This window comes from Ostrinia nubilalis, chromosome 16 (genome assembly GCF_963855985.1).
Source record: "Ostrinia nubilalis chromosome 16, ilOstNubi1.1, whole genome shotgun sequence".
NCBI classification, from domain to species: Eukaryota; Metazoa; Arthropoda; class Insecta; order Lepidoptera; family Crambidae; genus Ostrinia; species Ostrinia nubilalis.
In genome coordinates, this window is record NC_087103.1 from 1,510,486 (window position 1) to 1,538,218 (window position 27,733).

The following is a 27,733-nucleotide window of genomic DNA, read 5'->3' on the forward strand; positions in this document are numbered from 1 at the left end:
ATAGCAATAGCTTACGTTCTAGAGTGATCCATCATTTGGACGTGAACTGGACGGTGGACGCGAAAGGGCGTGTCGACCTTACGCAAAAATATATCTAGTTAATTTTAATTATTTTAAGCCTAATGGTAAGCCTAAAATAATTAAAATTAATTGTGCTTGTTATGAAGCATGGCTTTTGTTCTTTTATTTGTCTTTTTTTTTAATTTTAAGTAAACGTACAATTATCTGATCAAAAGCAATCATAATCTGCGATTATATTTGATTTTTCTAATAAATTTGTTACTATTTCATTGCAAAAGTGATAAAAATATGTTCTATTTTTATGTTTTGTTTTTTTACTTAAACTTCATTCAAAATAATTAACTTAAATCCAATTTTTACACCTTAAATGTTTGTTTTTCTTTGGTGAATAACTTGACAAGTCGTCGGTACACAACTTGACAAGTCTTTTTTTTAATAGATTAAGAAGATAATTTAATCAAATTCTTACGCCAATCGAAAGATACGCATCAAATTAGCTTATTTCAATCATAAAAATATCAATTATCATTAATTCCGATTTACCAGAGAACTCTAAACTTTAAAATCGCTCCCCTGAAAAGTACGCAAAAATGACATGTCAAGTTATTCCCGCGCGGTACGGAATATACCTCTGATAAATTGGAGAGTCAAATTACTTATTCTACAATCGTCACAATTCAATTAGTTTTGTTATACAGTGTGTCCGGGCATGTAATGATCAAACTTTAAGTGTGTGATCTATGAACAATTTTATCGATGAAAATACTTCAAATTTGGGGCTTGACCCATTTCTCGAAAAATAACAAGGATTTAAGTTTTTAATTTTTAGTTTTCACCTCTTCCTTCAAAAACAAGTGAAAGCGTGGGTAACTTAATAAGCAAAAATTTTATATCATGCGTTAGCCAATAAAATTATCTATTAGTAGAAGTAGAAAACAGACACAAGTTTCATACGTTTTAAGGGAGTAAGAATAGATTTAATCAGAAAAAAACATGACTTTTTTCACTTCTTTTTCAGTTTTTTTCCCACACGCAATTTATTATGTTTACTTTATCAAAGTGAAGGAAGAAAAATTGCGGGAGGGCCTGTGTACACTCGGGGGCAATTAATTTGAATCAGTGTACGTCTCTGTCCACGTGTAGGCATTATTACTTGGTCTCCGGGCTCATAATCATCAGAAAAATAATTTTATTTATTGTGGTCCCATCTGGCCGACGTGGGGAATGTAGGTCAAAAAATCTACCATTAATGATAAATTGGAGAGTCAAATTACTTATTCTACAATCGTCACAATTCAATTAGTTTTGTTATACATATAGGTGAGGTTTTATCACTAAAACAAGTAAAGACTGTAATTCGGACCTCATCAGTTCTCTTAGACAAATTCTTCCTCCAACCGCGAGTCACCAAACTTGACCCTCAGCTAGAGTTTACCATCGATCGAACCCAAAGTCGCTTGTTTCAAAGTAACGAAAAGTAAGATCAAATTTACCCTTAAGCAATTGTAATCACTTCCAAAAAGAACCGGACCTTGAGACGTATATTGATAACAGTGGAAAGAAGTCTTTTAAGTTTTTTTTTACCTTTCTAAATTGACACAGTTCGTAATTCTTGGTTGCTACGAGCATTTGTATTATACCATGTTCCTGTGCAAATAAATGAATTTGATTTGATTTTTTCAGCATTTTGCATTAAATTACTTTTTTTTTTGCTCCTCACTGTACTAGACTTTGCCTGAAACAATGTTAGATTTTTATTCTTATTGAGGATGGTCCCAGTCACCGGAAGAACATATTAAATTACATAGATCCGACAAAGGGAACCGCGGCTTCTTTCCAAAGCGGTCCCGATCGCCGGAAGACTCCCAATTTTAGGGTTCTGTTCAAATTTTGAAAAAAATAACTCGGAACGTTTAACAGAGGTTGATAATGTGTACATGAAAACTATATTGTTATAGTCATACAAATGAACTTGACAATCAGATTTAAAAATAGTCGGAAAGCTCCACTCGCTTTTTGATAGATATTTTGTCCCTAGTGAACTTGAGAAAGCAAAACTGTGTACCTACGCCATAAAAGTTTTCTAGTCATAATCTACCAACACTCTACAAGGACCGGGGTCATCGTCTTCCATCGTCTTTTCCCTCCATTCTCTCCATTTACGAGTGGAATTAGAAATAAATAAATGAAAAATGTGTTTATTGTGAAAACAAAGAAGCTTACAAATTGTACACCGAAGGCAATTGGACATGGCCTTACAACGCTTACTTATTTTCAGCATTGAAATGAGCAAAAATTCTTCAAGTTTAACACATAATGTAGCAAACCCTTCTGCACGGTCTATTTGGATACCCGAACCACGAAGCCTTAAAAATAATATAAAAATAATCATTATTTAATGAGTAAAGTTTGTTCAAATTCAGCTATTGGATTTCCAAAAAAGGATTCTGGTAAAATTTGATTTGAGTTGATGACCAACGATTTACCTACCCTGTAAAAATCCGTCAAACATAATAATTATCATAAATAATAACATATTCTATTATATCTCAGGTTTTTTCAGTCCACGCAAGATTTTAGAATTAATATTTTGTATTGCGCCTATATTATTACTAGCTTTCCGCCCGCGGCTTCGCCCGCGTGGAATTTTGTCTGTCACAGAAAAACTTTATCGCGCGCGTCCCTGTTTCAAAAACCGGGATAAAAACTATCCTATGTTCTTTCCTGGGACTCAAACTATCTCTATGCCAAATTTCATCAAAATCGGTTGCGAGGTTTAAGCGGGAAAGCGTAACAGACAGACAGACAGACAGACAGACAGACAGACAGACAGAGTTACTTTCGCATTTATAATATTAGTTGGGATAGTTGGGATTAGTTGGGATTATCTTTACTCCTCAAAATAAATCTATTTCTAAAACAAATACTTAACAAGCGGGTGTTTGTGCTTGACCCGGAGCGCAAATAATCATTTCCTAAATAAATCCAAATAAACATTATTTAACACCATTCCATCTGTTACAAACTTTCCCTTAAACTCGAAACTATTCCTTAGTCAGAAGGATCTAAAAATATCTACAAGTCTGAAAAAACTCTCCTTTGAAAAGGATTAAAAGTTAAAGTTTAAACACTGCACTGAAAAGTGCGCGGATATTGACATCTTTAAAGCATCCGACTCTCTATTTGGAAAGATTGACACGCGTATTCACAAACGATGCTTGCTTAAGTGAAGCAGCAAATCGAACACACAGCGTTGAATAGAGCTCTGTGATTGGTTCGTTTGTCTTCCTATGCGTACACGCGCACTGTGAGATCTCATAGTCATGTTTGTGAATACGGGCGTGAATCTTTCATCACGGTTAAAGAACACGGAAAACTACTCTGCGTCTGAAAATAAGAAAAGGCGTGTTCTACTTTTGCGCGCACTATTAGGTACGACTTAATGCTATTTATTTAAAAAGGTTTCGGTCACCGAAGAGGCAAGTGTTTGGGATGACTGGTTCTTTGTTTGTAGTGTGTGAAAAGGAATTATTCTATTCATTCAAAAGCGGTTTGACCGATTTAGTCACAGGACTCTTTGTGTGTGATTAGATAGGTGCGGTTACTGGCCAAAGAAAAGAGATTTTAATGAGTTGGAACCATTGACTGCATTTTTTTGTATAGGTATAAATATGTGTAAGTACAGTAAATAAACGGTTTAAGAACTTTATTTCTCATAAGAATTAACAATAATTCACTTCCTGAGAAACATTTCAATTTAAATTATTTAAACATAATGAGTGTACAACTAATTACAAACAAAATCAAGGTAACTATCAACATTAACCAAAAATAAAAATAATGTGACGGTACACAACAAAAAACTTCGAGCCAAAGCCACAGAATAAGTAATAGTACAGGTACAGAAGGATTACTCCGCAAGACGATTTAAATAAATGCGAGTCTTGCTGCGACGCGATACAGTGGAATTCAGCTCGCACAGCACTACGTACCTACAATTTTATTCACCTACAAGTTTTGTCTCTTTCTATCGCGTGCCTCTGAACTCTTCTTACGCTGTTAGGGTTGCTGTCTAGTGAAAAAAATAATTAATCTACTTATATGTCATGAGGTACGTACCTCATGACACGTATGTATGTAAGTACGCATTCATTATGGAAAAACTTGGGAGAGGCCTTTGGCCAGCAGTGGACGTCATTTGGCTAAAACGAACGAACGCATTCTGAGCAGTAGTCATGGTAGGCTAGGTTCCTATGCTATCCTAAGAATTATTGATTACCTACATGGCCAACATACCTTTCAGCATCTTTGGGAAGCGAAAAAAAAGATAAATCCGGTAGATTTCTTTTCGAATTTAAACACCCGAACGCCGCACAATATTTCTTTCTCTTTATGTCCATTTTTAAATAATACTTCGATCATAGAATTAGGTACTACAACGCACGCCAGCGTCCTGACGGGCGCGCGCGTGACACTCGACTGATAATATAATACCCGCCGGCGGGGCGCTTCGCTGTAGGTAATTATCGGATGTACCGCGCGGAGTGAGCCAGGCCTGCCAAAGCATAACGAGTCGCCACACGCCAGTCAACCACGGATGTAATGCGCACTGAGCGAACTTTGTAAATTGGATGCGGCATATTAAATGGATTGTAAAAATAATATGGTTGTATGCAATAAATGTAATTTTAATTGTGTATAGAGAATTTCACGTATTTGTATTAGATTAATTAATAAAATTTAATTGTTATAGATGCTTAATTTATTGTTAATAGTATATAATTAAATAAATATAAGTATAATAATACCTGTGTAAATTTTCTAGTAATATTTTGATACTAATATTTAGACGATATAGAGTAAAGCGTTCTTCAAAGAAAATCTTAAAAGAAAAACGTGTGAAACACAGCGGATTAGTTCGTGTAAATAGAAAATTTAATTTTAAAAGACCTTCGAATTATTCGCGAATACAAATACTAAAGTTCTAAATATAAAATTATATTCTATAGTTGGAATTTGACTTGGGACCGCAATAAGTATAATATGCGGCCATCTTAATTTAAATCTGCAGCGCCTTGAGGTCAAGTTGGCGACCGGTCGGCGGCGGCGACCTTTTCACAAAATGTTTTTTTCAGCATACTGAAAAAAAATCTCTAATACTTTTACATACATTCTTCGACATTTTTCATGAAAAACTCGTTGCGAATATTGGAAAATAGTTAGCAAAAATTGTTTGGTACAGTCGACAGCTCGTCAACGTAAACACTGTGGTATCTTACGTAGTTGCGATAAGGGCGACTTTGCAACGAAAATGTAAAGTCTGATGTGCTGTCGTCTGTACATACAATTTGTCGTTAATTCCATTTTATCTACTACCAATTTTACATTGTCGATTTCTCTTCAATTTCCAACTCAAAGGGTTCTAATTCGACTTCTAAATTACAATCTGGATTCATGATTACCGAAAAAGGTTGTTTGCTAAGAAAAAATTGGGCATTCGAAATAAGATATCAAGTTACGAGTGTACTTCGAGCGTTGATACTCAGCAAATTTAATTTACAATTATTATTTTATTTTCGTGTAAATGTACAAAATATGTTGGAGTCTCTTTCAATTTCTAACCTTGGGATCTATTATTCGGTTGCTGTCAGCCTTCTACAGTGCCAGCTTTAATCAAGTATGTCTAATTGTACACAAAAATGCCAATGTAATATTTTGACGCGCGTTATTTTTCGAGTAATTTTCAGTCACGTTATACGTTCGAATAGTAAAAGCTTTATTTCGTACTACATTTTGTTTGTGTAGAGATTGTATAAAGATAACTAACGTATTTTCTATCGGTGCTGGAGCTCTATATTTACCTTGAAGCGCTTTACGCTCTACGTTTATTTTGTCGAGCTAAAACGGTAAAAATGTAGCATTTTTCACGGGACGCTTTAAATCACTTCCAATGCTGTCGAGAGCCATGACAGGCACGCGTCAAACTGCGCTCCGTGCTTTATTCCAGTTAAAATATTTTGTACAAGAAGTTATTATAGTTGACCATGACCTACATCAAGTAAAAATAGTTTTAACAAATGCAATACATTTGATTCAGCAGACACGTTATTATTAAACGCTCGATTGAAGGTACATGTCTACAGTCTGTTTATGTAAATTGATCACGATACGAAAAGAACACCTAAAAGGGCAAGGCTTTTTCTTTTCAACCGACTTCAAAAAAAGGAGGAGGTTCTCAATTCGACCCGTATGTTTTTTTTTTCTATGTTTGTTACGCGATAACTCCGCCAATTATGAACCGATTTGAACAAATCTTTTTTCGGCGTATAGGTAATACCTCAAGGGTGGTCCCATTTAAATTTAATAATAAAAAAAATAACCCCCAAGGGTGGAAAATTGGGGATGAACTTTTTTATACGCAATATCTCCGCCGATTATGAACCATAGTTAACCATAGAACCATAAGGATTTAGTGACGTGAATGTAGGTAGTGTCTACCAAAATCTCTATCCATACTACTTACCATACTAAAAAGGATTAATTCTACTGCTCAAATGCATCAACTTTACCCAAGAGAAGGAAGTTCAAATCTTTCTAAAAAATATACATCCTGTATTATGTCAGCCTATTGCGAGTTTTCACCATCAATCCCTAATTTTTAAGTGACCCATATGAAAACAAAATTCCTGTTATGTGTTACCATAGGGGCCACTTAAAAATTAGGGATTGATGGTGAAAACGGGCATATGACATTTAAATTCAAGTCCGATCTTTACACGAGTAGGTCATATGTTAACGTTTAAATATCACATAAGTGACGAAACGCCCGCCCACAGGCACAAATAATTGACAAAGTTCAATAATACCCATACTTTATCGTAGGAAAATTGCCCGAATTCGCAACTGAGTGGGCATGGGCATCTACACGAGGGATCATCGAGTCGTTGGAATGTAATTGGAACTGTACAAACAAATTAAATTGACTTTTTCTATTTTCGAGTTGTTTACTTACTTTTCATGAAAAAATATTGCAAAATATTATTTGTATAGATAGTAGGTATGTGCGCTTAGTAGCATGCGTAGGTAAATATTGGTTTCATTGCTTATGTGTTTTGCTGGCTATTATTTACGATATAAAGAATTATATGAATATGAACAACGATATAGCTACATTAAAATCTTGTACATTAAACTGTTAGGTAAATATGATTTAAATTCAACTGTCATGTTTGTAGTATCATTAAATCAGTGCAGTAGTTTTAGCATGTCGAATTTACAAACATACTCCATAATTTGTTAAGTTTTGCGTTATCATATTAGGATACCTTGATGTAGCAACATTGCGCATTTCAAACTAACTACGGTTCATGTAAACAAGATTTGTACAAACGGCGCGGTACATGTAACTTCATTTGGCATCTTAAGGCTGACTTACACGTATTAAGTAGTTAAGTAGGTAAATAATTGTTTGCTTTAGGCTGAGTTGCACCACCTAACGTTGACGGTAACCTTAGTGATAACCGATGCTTTTTGTATGGAGTTTGACAGATTTTTGACGTTTGTTAAAAGTCAAAGTAAGATGGTGCAATCCAGCCTTAATTTTACGGGTAAGTTGGTGGGCGGGGCTTGTCATGTGACACATTTTGACAAGCAGTTTCATAGTAGGTAAATAAGAGCTTGAACTTTAAATACGTTTGGACATAGACTTAAAATTAAGTTAAAATTTAGATACTTAAATACTAAAGTACCTACTTACGGATATAAATTATTCAGAAATAATTCAGCAGGAAAGTTTTACTAAGTCCTATCTGCCAAGTAGGGTTTGATTATTGGATGAGAGAACTTGAAAATCTTTCATTGCTGCGGGAAAATTAGTCGACAATCGGATGAAGACCCGACTGAAAAATTAATTAACTTAAAATTTAATTCATAGGATCAATCGTAACTGATTGATATAAGATAGACATAAAACTCATTTTATTTTTGCAAGTAGGCTTTTAAAAAGCACTTTTTACACGTCCCAATATTAATTCTACCACTGCTTTGGGACAATAAATGAACCAGTGTTGAGAAGAACCAGCGTAAGATACTCAGTCACTATTGTCAGTGCAATTTAGTAATATTGTAACATAAAATAAAAACTAATAACCGTTCATTAATTTGCTTTCATTGTTGAATTTGTGTTGGCTCCATGAATTAACAAAAATATAAAGTTATTACGTAATAAAATACTGTATCATAATCTCAATATTTTTATTAACAACATGATTTAATTAAAATCTCATTTACGATATTAAAGATTTTCAGATATCTTTTTATTTTCTAGTTTTTCGTTTTTTGAGTAAACGTGAAAAAGTACAATTTTGGTTTGATCCGTTGAACCCTAAAAAAATATCGACGATATGTAAAACTCATTTAATCAAGTGTTTAACGAGATAAAAGGATGCAGTCGAACGAAACAGGCTATTGACGTTCTTTCTAATGAAACAAAGGATCATTTAAATACACGAAACAGGAAGAGAGTCCTGACTACATCAAAAAGGTCTGTTAAAGCTGCGCACAAATTCTTTACACATTTTCATTCTTTAAAATATTCTGTAGAGCTTCTTCACCTTAAAGATGTGAGAAGAATATTTTGAACTTATCTACTCAGCTTCTGTCCCATTTCGTCACCATTTCGAAAAATGAAATTTTGATGTTGATTTTCCAGATTTAGTATTGAAATAGGGCTCAAAATCTTTATGTCAATTTTTCAGTCGGTTAGGCAAACGGTTCGTCTAGAATATTCTGTCCAAAATATAATTATTAAACTAGTAACTTATGTTTCAAATTCAATTTGCTAAGACTTTAAACTTTTTAACAGGAATTTTGGTGGAGTCAGAGATATTTATACTCCGCTCCGTTTATTTTGACGCGACGCGCCTCGCAAATGTAGGTACTAAAACTTGGTGAAAGTTAGATTTTAGCACCATCTCCTTTTAAACATAAGTTTGATACTCTTACATTGTACAGATGGTAAAATAAGCATTATAGAATAAAATAAAGTAAACTTTCAGAACAACAGTCGTAAAAACCGTTACATTCTTTCACGTAGTTTTTATACTAATTTAGAGCTTATGTGATGGTAAATGAAAAAATATTCTGCATGATGGAAAACATGATAAGTTTGTTCAAAAATCAGGCATAAAATTCTATGATTTAATGTCTCAGTTTTTAGTATATCAATCCAAAATACTTTATGAAAACTACCTATACTGAATGGAAGCATATTAAACATGGAATTTCCGTTCAGTGTTTTCGAAGTGTATAGCAGTGGTTAAATATAAGTACTTCCAGTAGAAAACGCTGTTAACTTCTAGGTCTCTTCACAAAGTAACATGACAGATGTAAATTTCTTTGTCGTTGAACTACGTCCTTTTTACTTTGTTACATGAAGCTATCACAAAATAAAATGGAATATTCGTCACAACGAATTTTAATTTGTATACATGCACTGTTCTACCTGAAAAAAGTAGTAAGTCTAGGATGGTGCATCTGCCCTGTAAGTGCCTATTCACTCTCACCTTGAAAAGGCCTGGATTATAGTGTTCAGGAAAGACAGCAGCAAGTTATCAACTCAGAATGCGTATCGAGAATGAGGACAAAGAGATAGGTACCTACATACTGTGTACATCAAGCTACTAAACTTTAGTTCTTATATCATTGAAACAGATGCTATTTTGCAACAAAAACATTGTCTGATGTGCTGTCGAATGTACGTAAAAATAAGAAACTTTCTAAAGGAAGAATTAGGCCCAGAATAGCACTGGCACCAGTAATATTTCCATTCGCTTTCTACATTAGGGTTGCCGGTGTAGAAAATTACCCCGTATTAATTGAAAAGTTTTCAATTAAGATTCTTATCAGAAATCTTAAAGAAAATTAATATCACAAAAGTGTGAGTTTGTGTGGACTGAGGAACGTGCTTGTTTCGCTTTTGTTCAAAAACTATTCCAAAAGTTTTTCAATGTCCTGATATGTTTTGTACTCTCCCAGAAAATGTAAAAGAAAGAATTCTTCTCATTCTCATCTTCTTTATCTTTAGTCAGTCAATTTCAAGTAATATTGAACCAAAACTAGTTACTTTACATTCAAATAAATCTTAACTCTGTCTAGTAGTAAACTCAGAATGACTTACACAAGACCGTAGCGACTTACAGACTTGTGAATGATCACTATCGTATTCAAACTTGCAACAAAATTTACTCGGCGTGTAGTGAAACAGAAATACCAAGTCTAAATTCACGGACAATCTTTTGAGGAGTTGACATCCTTACCCAATATCCAGTTTCCAATATGGCATCGCAAATACGCTGTGGCTAATCCATGTTTTACTCTTTTGACTTAATATTCCAAGAACACAATAAAACTTAGCTAGAAGGATACCAGCGACTTCACTTATTGAACATGATACTCCGGCAAAACGGTTGGAGGCTATGGCGATGGCAATCCTACTGATTTCTACCAATCGCCATCGCGCAGGCTGCACGAATTGGTTTGCCGAACCTTAAATGGTTTGCCACACTTAATGCGTTCTGCGATCAGCGGTCAGGTCAAACTGAACGCAGTCCGCATCATGCATGAACAACATTGTCGGTGACAAATATCATACACCACCCCACGCACTCACACACAATGCTGGAAATATATTTCCATGGTTTGTATCCTGTTATGGAAGGCTCAAAAACAAAGTCATTGGTTTTCAACCGTTACCACCGTTACTTCACAGCATAAGGTTCAAATTGATGTGGTATCTGTGGATACCAGAGCCTGGTTAAGGGTTAATAATATAAAAGCATTTTTTATTTATCGTTTTAACTACACAATGTAAAACTTTAAGCATACTGGTCGTTCATATCATTAGGTCAAATAGCTTTACTAACTACTTTTACCCTCGTAAATACCCTTTTAAATGTTTTACTCCCTCGTTCATATAAATTAAAACTGTACGTTCAGACCGTTTAGTTTAACAGCTTTGTAGGACTGTCACTTTGGTCGTATGTTATGTTGGATGTGGCAGAAAGAGACGAAATGTTTTGGTTTTTATGACTCAGGGTAATATAACTATACTCCTATTAAACTATACTACATATTATGAGAATGTTCAAAATTAGGCTCTATTACTCGTAAGTTACCAAACTGTTATGGAAAACAATTACAACTACACTCAACATCAAATAAACCGCACCTTCCGCGACGCGAACTTTAAAGATTTTCTTCTGACACAATCATGGTACCCCAACAATATTGGTGTTATTTGAAAGCCCAATAAATATCCTTAAAGAAAAATACATTTCATTTCTAAATAAATGATTAACATATACCATAAATGTGACTTGAAAATAGACCTCACTTTGGGCTCACCTCTGGGATCAATTAGACCAATTTTTATGGTTATAAAACCAAATAAAGATCTCACGTGTCCTCTTAACAGATGGATAGCGATTAATCCCAACTTAACAGTTTTATAGTAATAAAAAATGGCTATAGCGTAACTACCTATTTTTTGAAGAAGTGTCTCTGGATCCTTGTAAAGACACATTTTAGGGGTAAAAACCTTTCCTTTAATGAAATGAAGTTTAGAACTAGGCTTTCAAATGGTACCAATGTTGGTGGGAAGTGGGGATGCATACGTTGGATAAGTGCTTGTCGCGGGAGGTGCGATTTATTTGATGCCGAGTGTATTTGAGTATTACATACCTATATTAATGTATCTTAATTTTTAGGTCAAAGTCATTATTATGTGTACAGTCGGCGTCAAATAGTTTGTGACACCCAATGTGGCCAAAAAAATGACAACACAACCTAATTAAAAATTGGAAAAAAGACGTGTTGCGAACTTTTTGGTTACTTTGAGTGTCACGAACTATTTGACGCTGACTGTATCTACTTGCGAAAAATTCTGTTTACATGTAAAGTTCCAAAATACTGAACTGTCCTATCGATGACATTGACAGTGGGGCGCCACCGTCAATACCGGATGGCTGGTTCCGATTTTTGCCATGTTGGAAACCATATAGTTGAACGATGGTAGCGCCCCCCTGTCATTGAGTTTGGTGGGACAGTTCAGCGTGGGTCATCTATAAGAGTATATTCGAAATAAGAAGAATGAAGAATAGAATGCCAATGTTCTTTCGACCTATTTTATGATAGAAAAAATATTGTCATTATGAGATGTAAACAATCTAGATCACTCCAGTGAGTTAGAAAATTAGGTACTTACAGCTGCCTCATTACACAGCCGCTTCGTGGCCTAAGGACAAAAGTGAGAACTAAATAAAAGAAATAACAATATCAAGTAATTCAATATAAATCTCAGCTATTTTTCTTTGAAAATATAAGAACGATATATCTTTTTATATACAGGGTGGCCCAGAACAAAATTCACTTTTGAAAATTCAATGAAACGAAAACTGTACATTTTTGTAGAACTTTAACTATTGAAATTTAAAGGAAATTTAGTGCAATTTATTTTAAAATTTACTTTCTTTTATAAATTTTATCGTACATTTTATATGATTCCCTTGACGTTTACAACATTCGGTCAACATACATCAAAATTTTGGAAAACTTTCGTTAGAGTTACCTTGAAATGGATTCATGATGAATGAATGCTGCAGAGTTTTTGGATTATGAGAGTATACTCTGCTAATAAGGTAACCCCATAAAAAGAAGTCTGCTGGAATGAGATTAGCGCTTCTTAGAGGCAGTGAGATTTCACCCCTGCTTAATTGGTTTGTTGCATTGAAAGGATGATTAATTTTTGAGAGCGCTATACTGGTAGGCTGAAAAGCTTTTTGATTTCAAAGTGGCAAGATTCGCAAGGCTATGACCGGAGCACTTGTTTTCATCAAGATGGGGCTACGTGTCACACTTCAAATGAGAGCATTTAGATGGTAAGAGACATGTTCCCACAAAAAAATAATTTCAGGCAGGGGTGACTCTCCTGGCCACCAGGAAGCCCTGATCTCACTCCAGAAAATTATTTTTTGTGGTGTTACATTAAGAATAGAGTATATACTTTTATAATCCAACAACCATGCAGCAACTGAAGCAGAGCATTCGGCAAAAAATTGAAAATAGGTTTCAAGGTAATTCTAACGAACGCATTTCAAGATTTTGATGAATGTTGATCGAATGTTGTAAGCGTCAAGGAAATCGCCTGGGCGATGTAATTTAATGAAAGTAAATTTAAAAATAAATTGCAATAGTTAAAGTTCTATAAAAATGTACAGTTTTTATTTCCTTGAATTTTCAAAAGTGAATTTTCTTCTGTGCCACCCTGTACCTAATTTATGAATAGAACCTTTGCCAGGTACCTACACTGTTAACCCCGAATACTTTTGTATATTTTTTTTTATATTTTCCTACCAACTTCGTACATTAGCACAGAATAAGTAATAGTACAACATTAGGCAGGCCTATTGAAGACTTTAGTCAATAGGCACTTCCCGGCAGGTAAGTATACACTCACTGAACTGAAAAAGAAACTTAACACCAAAATAAATTATACACCAAAAATATCAAACTGCGTAACTTATTTGGTTTCTTGTAACGTAAGTATTAAGTCTCATTTAAATAAAATTATACTTGGTCGTTTTACACAGCGCCGTTAAATCCCAAAGTAAATAAAGCTTGTACCACACTTTTACTGTGTTTACCAGACGGCTACAAACATACTCAAAGGGTTTTTTGCAAAAACGCATATTTACTACCCTAATGTAGTTAAATAAATTGATAGTAAAAATGATACCGTCAAACATCTACTACCCCTTTAAAAAAATTTAAGATCAATTAAGCTTGATACTGGCTACACTGGCCAGCCAGTGTTGCACCATCTTAATTTAACTTTGACAACGTCAAAAATCTGTCAAACTCCATGAAAAAAACACCGGTCATATTTACGGTTAAAGTTAGGTGATGCAACTTAGCCTAAGTGGTGAGCACTATAATGTAGAAGTCCTAACCTTCCTAAAACTTTTTGTCAAACCTCATCGTCCTATCACTACAACTGGTAATTTTAATCGTTAGACTCAATTTTCCAACAAATTTTTATACGCTGTAGCATTAGCATTTAATTTACTTGAAACGGGATGGTGGAGTTTTTTCTAAAATTTAATTACTAGCTATATGGCTGGCAAAAACTGTAACAAACAACCACATCTAAAGCACAAAATATAACAGAAGGTAAACTCATGCATGTACCTCGCTTTGCATACCTCTCTCGCTCGCACGCTCGGCCGTCGCGCCAGGGTTGTCTTGTCATGTGTTGTGTTTATTTCGTTATGATAGAAAAATGATACTCTTAATACTATGCAAGAAAGACAATAACAGACATCCACGTATACTTATTTATATTTAGTACGTTATTATAGTAATAGTTTGCAAACAAATACACGAGAAGGAAGTAGTATTTAGTTGAGTGGTTGACACTATTATCCAACTAATATTATAAATGCAAAAGTTTGGATGTCTGGATGTTTGTTGCTCTTTCACGCAAAAACTACTGAACGGATTTTGATGTAACTTTACAGTATTATTGTTTACTAGCTTTCCGCCCGCGGCTTCGCCCGCGTGGAATTTTGTCTGTCACAGAAAAACTTTATCGCGCGCGTCCCTGTTTCAAAAACCGGGATAAAAACTATCCTATGTTCTTTCCCGGGACTCAAACTATCTCTATGCCAAATTTCATCAAAATCGGTTGCGAGGTTTAAGCGGGAAAGCGTAACAGACAGACAGACAGACAGAGTTACTTTCGCATTTATAATATTAGTTGGGATTAGTTGGGATAACCCTGAATAACATATAAGCTATAATTTATGACGATCTGTGACAAACTAAATTTCACGCGGGTGAAGCCGCGGGCAAAAGCTAGTTATCCAATAATTCCTAAAACCTCTCGAAAACAATTCGATATTCCTAATAATTGAGTTGGCTTTCAATTTCAATTGAAATTCAAATAAATAACTTACTTACCTCCCCGAATCAACTGGTAATTTAAAAAATGAAAATTCGGTATTTAATGATGAGTTTAAGCAACCAAATACCGAACAATTATAATACAACTTTTTCTGTTCACTCATTTTCGTCAATTTCGCAAAACAAAATAATATCACAAGCGGTTGACCGACGCGTGACTCAAGCGAACCACAGCGAACGTGTGGCGAACGTCTGTCGCGCCACGTCGCGCTCGCATTCGTCCAAGACAGTCTTGCTAGGAGCGGTGTCTATGTGTGCGTGGCTCGAGCGCGTTTAGTATGGAGTTTGTCTTACTGTTATATTTTGTGTCTAAAGGTTAATTAATAGGCATTTTCCCGGAAGTGAAATCCGGAAATCCGTCAAATATTTGTTACCAAATTGCACATAGGTTTGTACTTTAAAATTGATAAAAATGTGTTTTTCCATATTATAATTTTCCATAACTGTGTTACTGAAACACTAATAAAATTCAATGAATAAAAAATCGTGACTAACGCCCGTATTTACAAACATTACTATGAGGTATCACAGTGCGCGTAGACGCACAGGGTGACACACGAACCAATCACAGTGCTCTATTCAACGCTGTGCGTTCGATTTGCTGCTTCACTTATGCAAGTATCGCTTGTGAATACGGGCGTAACACGTTTTCAAATGCGGATCATATAAATGCATAATACTACTCGTAATTTACCATTTGTGTGGTTTGTTGATTGTCCTTGATTAAGTAAAATAAATGAATTCATGCCTAACGGTCGATATTGGGATTACGAATACACTAATTTGTTATTTGCATTCATTTTCCAACTACTATGGATCGATTAATTTCATTAATGATGAATAATTATTGTTTCATTCAAATATATTTTACCAAACTTAACACGCACTCTTCATCTGTTTTGAACGTTGATGATGATTTTGAGTGAGACACACGTTACGTTACCTTTTCAGCATTCCATTTCACGTATATGTGTGATGTACTTTTGTTAAGTTGAATAAAGATTATTTATCTTTATCTTTTCTAAACACTCAATTTATAGTTTATAGTTTTATAGTTTATTCATTAAAATAATAGCATTATAAGAACTTATTATGCTAGAGTTTACATATACAATTTCATAGTCTTTTGTAGCCTGAGCTAGCACACGTTAAAGTTTAACAGTGTGTAACCTATCACAGGCTTGAATCTAATCATGCCTGTAGGTTCGTATTTGAGTATCATTCCATAATACGGGTATTCCATAACCTCTGAAAGAGGAATAATTAGCTCCAAATTAGCCTGAACACGTGTAGCTTGCTAATACGTCAATCACGTATTTATGAGGCCGAAAGTGCTAAGCCTTGTGAAGTATACGAGTATTTACTGTTCTAATTAATTGAAACTGCATGTATCAAACAAGGCTATGCTAAAATAAATAAAGATAAATCTCTTATAAATGCGAAAGTAACTCTGTCTGTTTGTCTGTATCGCTTTCACGCCTAAACCACTGAATCGATTTTGATGAAAGACATAGAGATAGTTACGAGTCCCGGGAAAGGACATAGGATAGTTTTGATCCCGGTTTTTGAAACAGGGACGCGCGCGATGTAGTTTTTCTGTCACAGTCAATTCCACGCGGGCGAAGCCGCGGTCAGAAAGCTAGTAAACAAACAAAATAAGGACTTGAAACTTTTTATTAGCGTATATTTTACCTGTATCTTTACTAACGAAAAGGAGCATAAAATATTCTGTACCTTTTGTCTTATGATGTTAATCTTCAAACAGTCTGAACTAGCTGATCAGATTCCCGAGGAAGTTATGTACATAATTGATACACGCACAGCGGCAGATCACTGGGAGATATTAATTAATAATGTATATCTTCTGCTGCCCGTGGAATACATAATGCTATGGCTTAAGATGTTTCCTGTGTACCTACCATGAGTTTACGTTAGGTGTGCTCGCTAGCGAGTACGTCAAAAATCTCTTTGAAGATTTTGTTTCTTGAAAGTAGCCGCTAGGGGCGCTGCACAATATGTCATACAATTAATGTTATTTTTTTACGCAGTCGCTAGCGAGCACACCTAACGTAAACTCATGGTAAGCACACTGATTACTGTTTCGATTTTAATATACATAGCTGTTGCCTACAGCTTTTACCCGTGTAGATTGGAGGTCGGAAAATACTTCCTTATCCTTTGGAGTCTGTATCTGTGCAATCTTAGATTAAAACAAAAAGGGAAGATACGGCATGTGCTTTCGTTGCTATGGAAAAAAAAGGGCCTGACGACATGGCGAACGTCCGTGTCAGTGATTGGAATTATATATTATTTACGTATTTTTTTATCTAAACAAATTAAACTTCTTTTTATTATTTATTTGTCTTTATGCTGTTTATAATGTCGAATTTAGAGCTTGTTACAAAACAGTTCCTTGTCTGGACTACGGAACCCTAAAAAGGACACTTACGAAAAAGAAGAAGGTTACGGGTTACGCATAAAAAACTATAAACCCATGAAATTGGGCACAATGTCTGTGACAAACTGATAACCATGCGGGTCAAGCCTACGAGAAGATGAAACTAAGTAACACACTTTTAAAATTTCAACTTTTCAAAAACACAAGTTTATACTTTCGACATAAAAAGAACTTGACAAAGAGTTTAATTTTGTATATCAGTTTCAAAGAAAGCAGAGGAAATTTCCTACAAAACGTTTTTTATTTTAAATCTTTACGAGTAGGCGCACACCGTTGATTTTTCGTCGGCCGATAGCTTATAGTCCAGTCATTATAGTAAGTTCACCTCGGAATTCGAGATACCCAGCTGTAAGTCTGTAAATACGTGTATATTGACACCCTAAAAGTTGTCTCAAAACCTACATATGGTAGGGTGTAAGCAACTATTAAATTTCAAGGTCAACGGTCACAAAAATCGGTTTTTTGCGCTTTTTTTAGAAATATCTCATTTCCTGTGGGTTTTTTGCTATTTGTATTTATTATCAATATTGTAGAATACTAAATTCTCTACAAATTTTGTTTAAAAACTTTTTTTATACGGTGAACCGTTTTCGAGATAGAGGGCGGAGAGCGCGCGGTCACTGCATCACTTCAGGTCTACTTAAGCGGTTTAGATTTTTCATACAAAAGGATTTTCCCGCTAATTCCTGTTCCCGTGGGAATTCCTAAGTATACTATAACCTGCCCAGGTGTATGAAGAATAATTGTACCAAGTTTCGTTAAAATCCGTCGAGTAGTTTTTGTTTCTATAAGGATCATACAGACGGACAGAATTCTATACATGAAATATATTTTCAAAATAACTATCAGGGGGTGATTAGTGATCGATACTGATGCCAAAAATGCAATCAGTAAAATTTTTGTCTGTCTGTCTGTCCGTCTGTATGTTCCTTATAGAAACAAAAACTACTCGACGGATTTTAACGAAACTTGGTACAATTATTCTTCATACACCTGGGCAGGTTATAGTTTACTTAGGTATTCCCACGGGAACAGGAATTAGCGGGAAAATCCTTTTGTATGAAAAATCTAAACGCTTAACGGAAGTTAGACGCTTGAAATTTGGCATGTAGGTACCTTAGTAAACTTAAAGCTTATTTACAACAAGTAATTACCGAAATTCCCACGGGAATTAGCGGGAAAATCCTTTTGTATGAAAAACCTAAACCGCTTAAGTTGACCTGAAGTGATGCAGTGACCGCGCGCTCTCCGCCCTCTATCTCGAAAACGGTTCACCGTATAAAAAAAGTTTTTAAACAAAATTTGTAGAGAATTTAGTATTCTACAATATTGATAATAAATACAAATAGCAAAAAACCCATAGGAAATGAGTTATTTCCAAAAAAAGCGCAAAAAACCGATTTTTGTGACCTTTGACCTTAAAATTTAATAGTTGCTTACACCCTACCATATGTAGGTTTTGAGACAACTTTTAGGGTGTCAATATACAAGTATTTACAGACTTACAGCTGGGTATCTCTAATTCCGAGATTCTTACCTAATTTAAGCTTAAATGACTGGACTATTAGTCGGGCAGTTGATCAGTATGGGCATGTTGGGAGTGCGCACACTACGCCGATTCGATTTGGCCGATTCTTCATACAAATTAAAATCGGGCACAACTATCGGCTAACTAAAAATCAACGGTGTGCGCCTACTCTAACTTTTACCTGCTTATTAATAAATAGTTACACCTACTCGTAGAATGAACACTGGATTATAATGACATTTCCATACTAAATGACAACTAAAGCCAGAGTTTAACTAGGGTGTAACTTTTATTAAAGGGGGTTATACTTAATTTAGAAAAATTGGTAATTTTAAAGTTGAAAACTTAGTTTTGCAGGTCAGTGTAGTTTATAAAAAGCTTTAGTTATTTTGAGATATTGGCTTCCGTGGCGTTTGACATCGATATATGACTGACGAAGACAACGTCGGGACTTGATACCCTTTATGTTTGTGGCGTAATGGATCTCAGTGAATAATGGATGTAACAGTAACCGCTCGGCTACGAGTTTGGCAGAACTTAGAACAGGACGTGAGATGTTTTTGTGTGGTTAGAATCCGTAATTAATAGTTTCTTGGTATTACTTGTATTGTTACACGAAAACACTTAATCACTGTAATAGACAATTTGACACCATTCCCCAATAATTCGAAATCACAACTTTTCTAAAAAGACACTTCATTCTGGTCTTAAAAACTTAATTAATTTTAAATTACCTGTAAACTACGATTTTTGGTCGCATTGTAATTGAAAAAAGTAGTTTAATTGAATTGACAAAATAGTTACGTCATTTGCTTGTAGTGCCATACAAAATCTATGGGAGAGATTAGTTTTGTCAGTTTTAAAAAGTACGTCAATGAAGGTTTTCGCGATTGAAAAATCCGCCAGATGGCAATACGTAGACGGGAGGTCCAAATGCTGCATGTTTGGTGGATTTTGACATATCTTTGACAGATATGTCAAAATCCACCAATCATGCAGCATTTGGCTCATACGGCAGCATACGCTCGGTTTGTAGGGAAGTTATTTTAGTAATGTTCCAGTTATACCAGGAGTTATTCTCGGATAAAAGTTTGGTCGAATCGGGCCTAAGCAGTTATTAAAAATTGCTATAGTCAGCAAGCAATGTTGTTAGTATCATTGCCATTTTCAGGAATACTTTTGAAATAAAGAGAGAGAGAGCAGCTTACAATACATAAAAACTGTAAGAGTATACTTATGTATGTATATGTACAAATGATAATATTCAGTCTATTCTTTATAGAAGTTAAATTCAAAAGAATTTTATTCATTATATTTACTAGACTAATCCCCGCTGACCCCATGTTTGTTAAACCCTTCTAATTAAATTTGCTAAGGCTTGGAGTGTGGTTGTCTCGTTGTTAATATAACTTAAACATAATTAATTAATAATCTAGTAAACCAGTTCTCTTAATTATATTAAAAACTACCTTCTGCTCTTGACTTTGTTCGCCTGGATTTTACTTTTTCACGTTAGAAAGTTAGATATTTTAAAGTATTTTTATAAGACAGTCTTACTCCATAACATTTAGTTTTATCCAAGTCAGTCTATCCATTTGGATGGAGACAAACGGAAAGAAAGTTTTAAAAATTAATAAAAGATTTATTTTTTACTTCATAGTCCTACAATTATAATTTGATTTCCAAACAAATACAAATTCAATTGAAATACAAATGGCAGAAAATGTGGTTAATAGAAAAACCACAACACTGTTTAGTATAAACTGCATAAGATTATATCAGGAATACCTAAGTTTAAACAAATATGTAATAAATACTGCTTCTAAACTCTAAAGAGTTTCCTACGATCTATGGTAAACCCTTTGATCACTCGAGTGTCTGTTAGTCTATAGTTTTTTTGTACATGCCAAACCATAAAAGGAATATCGAAAATAAAAGTGCGACTCCGATAACAGGCTGTGGGTGCTTAAGTATTAGGTTTAAAAAACTACGTTACATCAAGTATGTAAAGTTTAATTAACCAATTCCAATAGCGGATAAGTAAAGTTTAAAAACAATTATTAACTTCCGATTGAAATTAATATTGTCGACGCTTCTAAAATATCCTCATCGTGTTAAATAGATACATACAGGGCAGAATAAATGTTAAATAATAAAATTAGTAAACATTAAAAAAATACTTACCTCCAAAGGTATAACACCACAGGTGACGCAGACATCAGCGAGCGCCAGATGCGTCATCAGAAGGTCAATCCTGGACTTCCTCCGTCTAGTCCTGGCCAAGGTCAACAGCACTGCCAAGTTCCCGATCCCTCCAACAGCCAGGAGCACCCCATAAGTAGCCAAGACTGCAGTCTGGTCCCTAGGGATGGTCTCCTCAACAGCCAGGCTCAAGTTCTGAGCCGAAGTGGTGGTGACATCAAAGTAATCCCAGAACTTCTTGTCGATCTCTGAAGTGCTGGGTATCACCAGCCCGTCCTCATACTCAAACATGTTCAACACCATTTTGAAGAACTTTAAAGTCAGTCACATCATTCAAAACTTAATAAAAACACTCCATAAAGCAAGTTACATTTTAATTATAACACCCCGTCGTTTTTTCGTCGGGGGTTACAAACAACAACTTCCATCCATAAAAATCAAAAACACACTAAAGAAATGTACACTGTACAACACCAAGATATTTTTTACGTAAAAAACTTGGTTGTTTCAAATTAGAAAAACTTTTCGGTTTCACAAATTAGGGAAGGAAACACAATTTGTTAGCACAATTGAGATCAACGACTAATTTGTTCTCAAATAAAAATGAAAGAACAACTTCGAAAGTTTGTCGCGAGTCGCGAAGTTTTCCTGAAAAGCGACGCGTGTCGCTCCCCGAAGCTCGTAGCGGCGACTGACTACAGCCGACCGTAGGAACGTAGTCGCTACGAGGACTGCGAGTACCTGTAGCTTCGTAGCTCATTGAATCGTAGCAACCAGGACTTTATAATAAGATCGTTTTATTAAATGAATAATGGAGATTAATAATGAAATATTATATTCTTAATAATAGGTTTAAGTTGTTTAGCTGATATGCCTTTGTATTTGCGAACTGTTGCGCCTTTAATTAATTCTGTTATACTCGCTCGGGAGATTTCAATGGTGTCAGCCACTAATATTAAATCCTTTTTGTATGTACGAGTATGTAGGTAGGTACGAGAATTTTTAAATGAAAGAGATTTCCGTACAAAATTCAACATGCTTTTTATAAAATGAAAGAAACATTTTCGGCTAAACGTATATTAATTTTTGTGGTAATAAGCTAGGTATTTCTAGATAAGCTTTTAACTGTAACCCTTTCTTCTTCTTACTAAATTATGAAAGATATTCATATCTATTTTACCAAAAGCTGTAACAAAATCCCAATAGTTCTTTCTGAGATATAAACGCCATATTAAAAGCATAATCTCAATTTTAACTAGTATTTAAAGAAGGAATTTAATAATATCATGTGCATTCCTTTTTTATTAATATCCAATTTAAAATACATCATACAGTACGCTTCAAGCTCGCGTTTCCTTTAATAAAGGATTCTTTTTAACATTTTCATCACGCGTGTTCAAACATACATTTTATATTTCCTGTTTGAGCTAAAGATAAATGGATCTACTCGTATAAATTCTAAATTAACTCTGTGTATTTGTTTTTGTGTTTATTGCGTTTTTACGCGTAAAGTGCTGACCAAATGGATACGGTATAAAGGTAGTTTAAGACTTTTGATAAGGACATGGGATGGGATACCTAGTATCAGTCGTGGGAACTAGTATCAACCACGACATAGTACTGAGCGGACGCTCTTATAAATAATACTTTAATTTAGTTTAGACGTCCACCCACAAGGTGGACCGACGACATCATAAAGGTAGCAGGAAGGCGCTGGACGCAGGCCGCTACCAACCGGGTAACATGGAAAGCATTGGGGGAGGCCTATGTTCAGCAGTGGACGTCCTATGGCTGAGATGATGATGAGTTTATTTTTTGTAAAAAGTTAAGTAAAAGTAAAAGTTATCTCGAAGTAGAAAGTTTTTCGTGCTAGTGGTAGGCATGGCCCATACCAATAATTAATATGTAGGTATATCTATTCAGACAAAAAAAAACATGGACTCAAAATATGATGAAAGTTTGTTTACTAGAGTTAGAAGAAGTTGTAGAGTTAGAAGTTTGGCTCTACATGAGATCAGATAACTTTTTTACGGTGCAAAACGTATATTGAAATGTTTCTGGTAAGGAAGAACGAAACCTTGAAAATTTCGACGAGTTCATCTAAGTAGCTCAAAGGGAAGAGCAGTCCGGCAAGAGAAAGGTTGTGAGTTCGATTCCTGTCTTAGGTAGTTAGATTTTTCAAGTTGTTTATCCTAAAGTCTGGTCTGTGAGCACGTAGAATTTTGTCCAATGACCCCTAGCTACCCATCCTTATCGCTCGCGCGTATATGATGCTATCGCGCTCGCACACTCACTGCGGGTGCCAGTCGCACAGTCGCGACAGCAATATAATTTCGCGCGAGCGATAAGGATGGGTAGCTAGGGGTCATTGGACAAAATTCTACGTGCTCACGGACCGGGCTTTACTAATATTATAAATGCGAAAATTAGGATGTGTGGATGTTTGTTACTCTTTCACGCAAAAACTACTGAACGGATTTTGATGAAACTTTACAGTATTATTGTTTATAACCCAGAATAACATATAAGATATAATTTATGACGATCTGTGACAAACGAAATTTCACGCGGGTGAAGCTGCGGGCATAAGCTAGTTTATAATAAAGTACGAATCTGTTAACAAGCACTCGATAGAACCATGAGCCATTATAGCGAGCGGACCGAATTCACGCAGCCTTGACTAAAACCCCTCTACGTGTCTATGAACTTCGCCTCTCCGGTTTCAAAGCATGTACTTTACTTGTTTGTGATGGAGTTTTGATCAGCGTTATGAGTAGACCATAAGCTCTACCATGATTAGATGGAACTATTAAATTCATGTTACATTGTTTTACTGTAAATAATAAGGGACTTTGGATTTCAATTTCAGCTGTATTTGAATAACTAAACAAACTTTTTGAGTTATATTAACATTACATTCCATTGCGGTTTCAATTTATACAATATTCTGTACTTGACGCTTTTTAAATAGTATTTGGTGAAGTTGTATTTTCGATACTAAGCTGTGGCGATAAATGAGCAAAAATTGTTTGATCTTAAAATTTAAAATCGAATTCTCAAATAATGAAGCCAAAACTAATGAAAAACTTAAAGGTCAGATTCTTCAATAATAAATATAATACCTTTCGTCTTCAAAGAAGTTTGACATAATATTAACATTAAAAAGTAGTCCAAAAAACATTTTTTTATTTTAGAGGGTGGTTTTTTTACATAATTAATGTTTGTTAAGTTATCAAATACCAGCTCCAGCTTCACTAAAACATTGGCAAAACAGTATAAGTAATCTTTTAATTAAAACCATATCTAAATCCCCAGAGATTAGGGTAAACAAACGAGGCGGCTTTCATTTATACAAGTATAGACTAAGAGCTAGTGAACGCCAGGCCAACATACGCTGACAAACTTTCAGCTTTTATAAAATGACGTATCATTTTATAAAAGCTGAAAGTTTGTCAGCGTATGCTCCAATATAGGATATAATGTTGGTGAATTATGAAGTTTGGGTCATGGTGGCTTTGGGAGCTACTATTAAATCTGATTTTTATGTATAATACTAGCTGACCCGGCGAACTTTGTTCCGCCTTAATGGCATTACATAGCTGTCATTTGCGTTTTGTTATTCCAAGTCTGATTCTTTTTTGTTATACCACGTTTTATAGTGACTGACGTTTCATGTCAAGTCACACGGGAATGCTGTCGAACGGGATAAAAAGTATCCTATGTCCTTCTCCTGGCTCTAAACTACCTCCCTGACAATTTTCAGCTAAATCGGTTCAGCCGTTCTTGAGTTATAAGTGGAGTAACTAACACGACTTTCTTTTATATATACTTATATAAGATTTGGACAATAATTAGAAGTATTTTCCCCAACAGCCAGACAGTTCCAACTCCTTGCCAGACTGTTTTTTTAGGGTAGCTCCCAAAGCCACGATGACCCATACTTCATAATTCACCAAAATTATACCTATCCTATATTGGGAGCATACGCTGACAAACTTTCAGCTTTTATAAAATGACGTAGGTCTGGCGTTCACTAGCTCTTAGTCTAGTAGTGATTAAATCTAATGAGTTCAAAGCCTAGTTGGGACTAAATTAAGTCATTAAATACGTAAAGGATTTCATCTTTTGCCTTTTGACTCGTGACTCGTTAGATTTAATGACTAATTTTATTGAAGTAGGTAGATAGGCTTCACAAATTTCTTCGCTTGATAATTAAATCTAAACTAATAAGAGGAAAGACTTGATTGTTTCTTTGTACATTTTACATTAAATATACTCCGAAGCTACTGGACGATTAGAAAAAATAATTCACTATTAAATCCTACATTAACTACTGATGAACATAGGTGATAAATATTTCCAAAAAAGTTAGGGATACGTATGAAAACTTCGATTATGTAATGTTGAAATAAATTAAGTTTCTCCGCCATTTTTCGCAATTGACACCTCATGTCACACATTAATTGTCAGGGCGGCACGTAGTTCGCCGGGCCAGATAGTTGATAAAGTGTTACAGTAACTACTTTGAAAAATCGGTTTTCAGGACCGATCCCAACTATAGCTGGGGGGATTATTCCTGTATAACGGTTTGTAGTAAATCCACTTTTATTTATTGAGCTTATCTGAAAAGCTTTATAGCAAGAGCCTTGATAACAGGAACTCCAGTATCTACCATTTGCCTAATTGTATAAAAGCACTGGAAAACCCAGAATTCAAAACGAAGCTGATGTACTGGTTGATTCTGAAATATTTTACATCATTGACATATTATTGTAAGTTTTCTTAGTTTTTACTATTAAGTACTTCTGAACCACCTGTTAAAGCATTATTATTTCTTAGGCTGGGTTGCATCATCTTACATTAACTTTAACAAACGTCAAAAATCTGTCAAACTCCATACAAAAAGCACCGGATTTCGTTATAATTTCGGTTTCAGTTAAGTGGTGCAACTCAACCTAAGAGTTTACGGGAATATTAAATTGTTGTAGTGAATTTGTTTTAAAATTAAATCTCCAAATGCGATTTAAAAATGCGAGAGTTTGTTATGAATTCCCGCAAATGAACGTATGCAAATATTGTATTGCATGTTGACTTCGAGCGATAAACGCGTAGAGCATTCACATGCAAATGATGTGGTGTTGGATAATGCGACTTCTATTAATTTGTTTATATTGTATCACTTAATTTTATTCCTTAATCGGGTTATTCAGATTTGTAAATTTATTGTGAGCAATAAGTACCTATAATCTGGTCTGCGAGCACGTAGAATTTTGTCCAATGACCCCAAGCTACCCATCCTTATCGCTCGCGCGTAATTATATTGCTGTCGCGACTGTGCGACGTGCGGCCGCAGTGAGTGTGCGAGCAAATTCTACGTGCTCAGCACAGACCGGGCTTTAGACTAGGTTAAAAATCATCTCGACACTGGCTCATTTACTGTTCTGAAGCAGTGGTAGGGTTAATACTGGGACGTATAAAAGTGCGTTTTAAAAGCCTACTTGCAAAAATAAAATGAGTTTTATTTCAATTAACAATGTAGATCCTGAAATTAATATGGCTTTTTATACATGTACCTACTAAACATTTAAACGCTAGTTGTAAGCATATTATAGTCCAGTCAATAAAGCATTATAGATGGAAAACTGTAGAACACAATTTCTGACTTCAGGACTTTATTTAGACTAGTTAGGAGGTGAACATAACAAAAGTCCCCGCCCTTAAATAGCCCTTGAGCCGGCGGGGAGAGGGGGGTTTAAAAGTGCCACTTTTCGGTTTTTCGCTTAATCCTCGGAAACTATGCGTCCTAGTGACATGACTACTTTGAACCAAAAAAAGCATATTCAATTTGCTACAGGTGAGATAAACAAGTTTTTCTATAAATTGTATAGTTTTCGCGGCATCTGCTCTAGAAGGTCTGTAATATTGGAAATTTTATTTTTGTCTTACATGTTCCCATCAGGAGAAAATCGACTAAATCAACATTGAGCAATCATTCTAGATATGCGGGAGCATGTTAAGCCTAGTTCCTGCGAGGGGACTACACCGTGCGTATATTTAGAGGAATCACTTTGAGCCACTTTTGACTCCTCATCACTCAAAAACTACTGTGCATTAACACTTCAAATTTGGCTCATGTGTTGAGACTGGCAAGATATACATCAGTTTCAAATTTCATAAATATGCCTCAAACGGTTCTTTAGATATTGACGTCCAAAAATCTACATGTCTGACCTATAGACCAAATTCTAACCACTTCCAGATGACCTCGAAGGTTCAAATTTGGCATCCAGAAAGGTAGTTATGTAAATACAAAGGAACAAATAAAAAACCAGTAAATTTTAACATTTCACATGTGATAGATAGATTTTAGTGCTCTAAATATCGATTTTTGAACGTCAATACCTAAAGAACCGTTTGAGGCATATTTATGAAATTTGAAACTGATGTATATCTTGCAAGTCTCAACACATGAGCCAAATTTGAAGTGTTAATACACAGTAGTTTTT

General features: G+C 35.0%; 2 protein-coding genes across 2 annotated transcripts in view; one reads left to right on the forward strand and one right to left on the reverse strand.

Moving 5' to 3' along the window:
* The window catches only part of LOC135079220 (adipokinetic hormone/corazonin-related peptide receptor variant I-like), a 196,105-nt gene extending 174,575 nt beyond the window's left edge, over positions 1 to 21,530 (reverse strand). The window contains exon 1 of the mRNA XM_063973808.1: positions 21,210 to 21,530. Within this exon, the coding sequence (XP_063829878.1) occupies positions 21,210 to 21,530 (321 nt within the window). The remainder of the gene's footprint in view (positions 1 to 21,209) is intronic.
* The window catches only part of LOC135079223 (uncharacterized), a 369,397-nt gene that overhangs the window by 213,928 nt on the left and 127,736 nt on the right, over positions 1 to 27,733 (forward strand). The window lies entirely within an intron of this gene.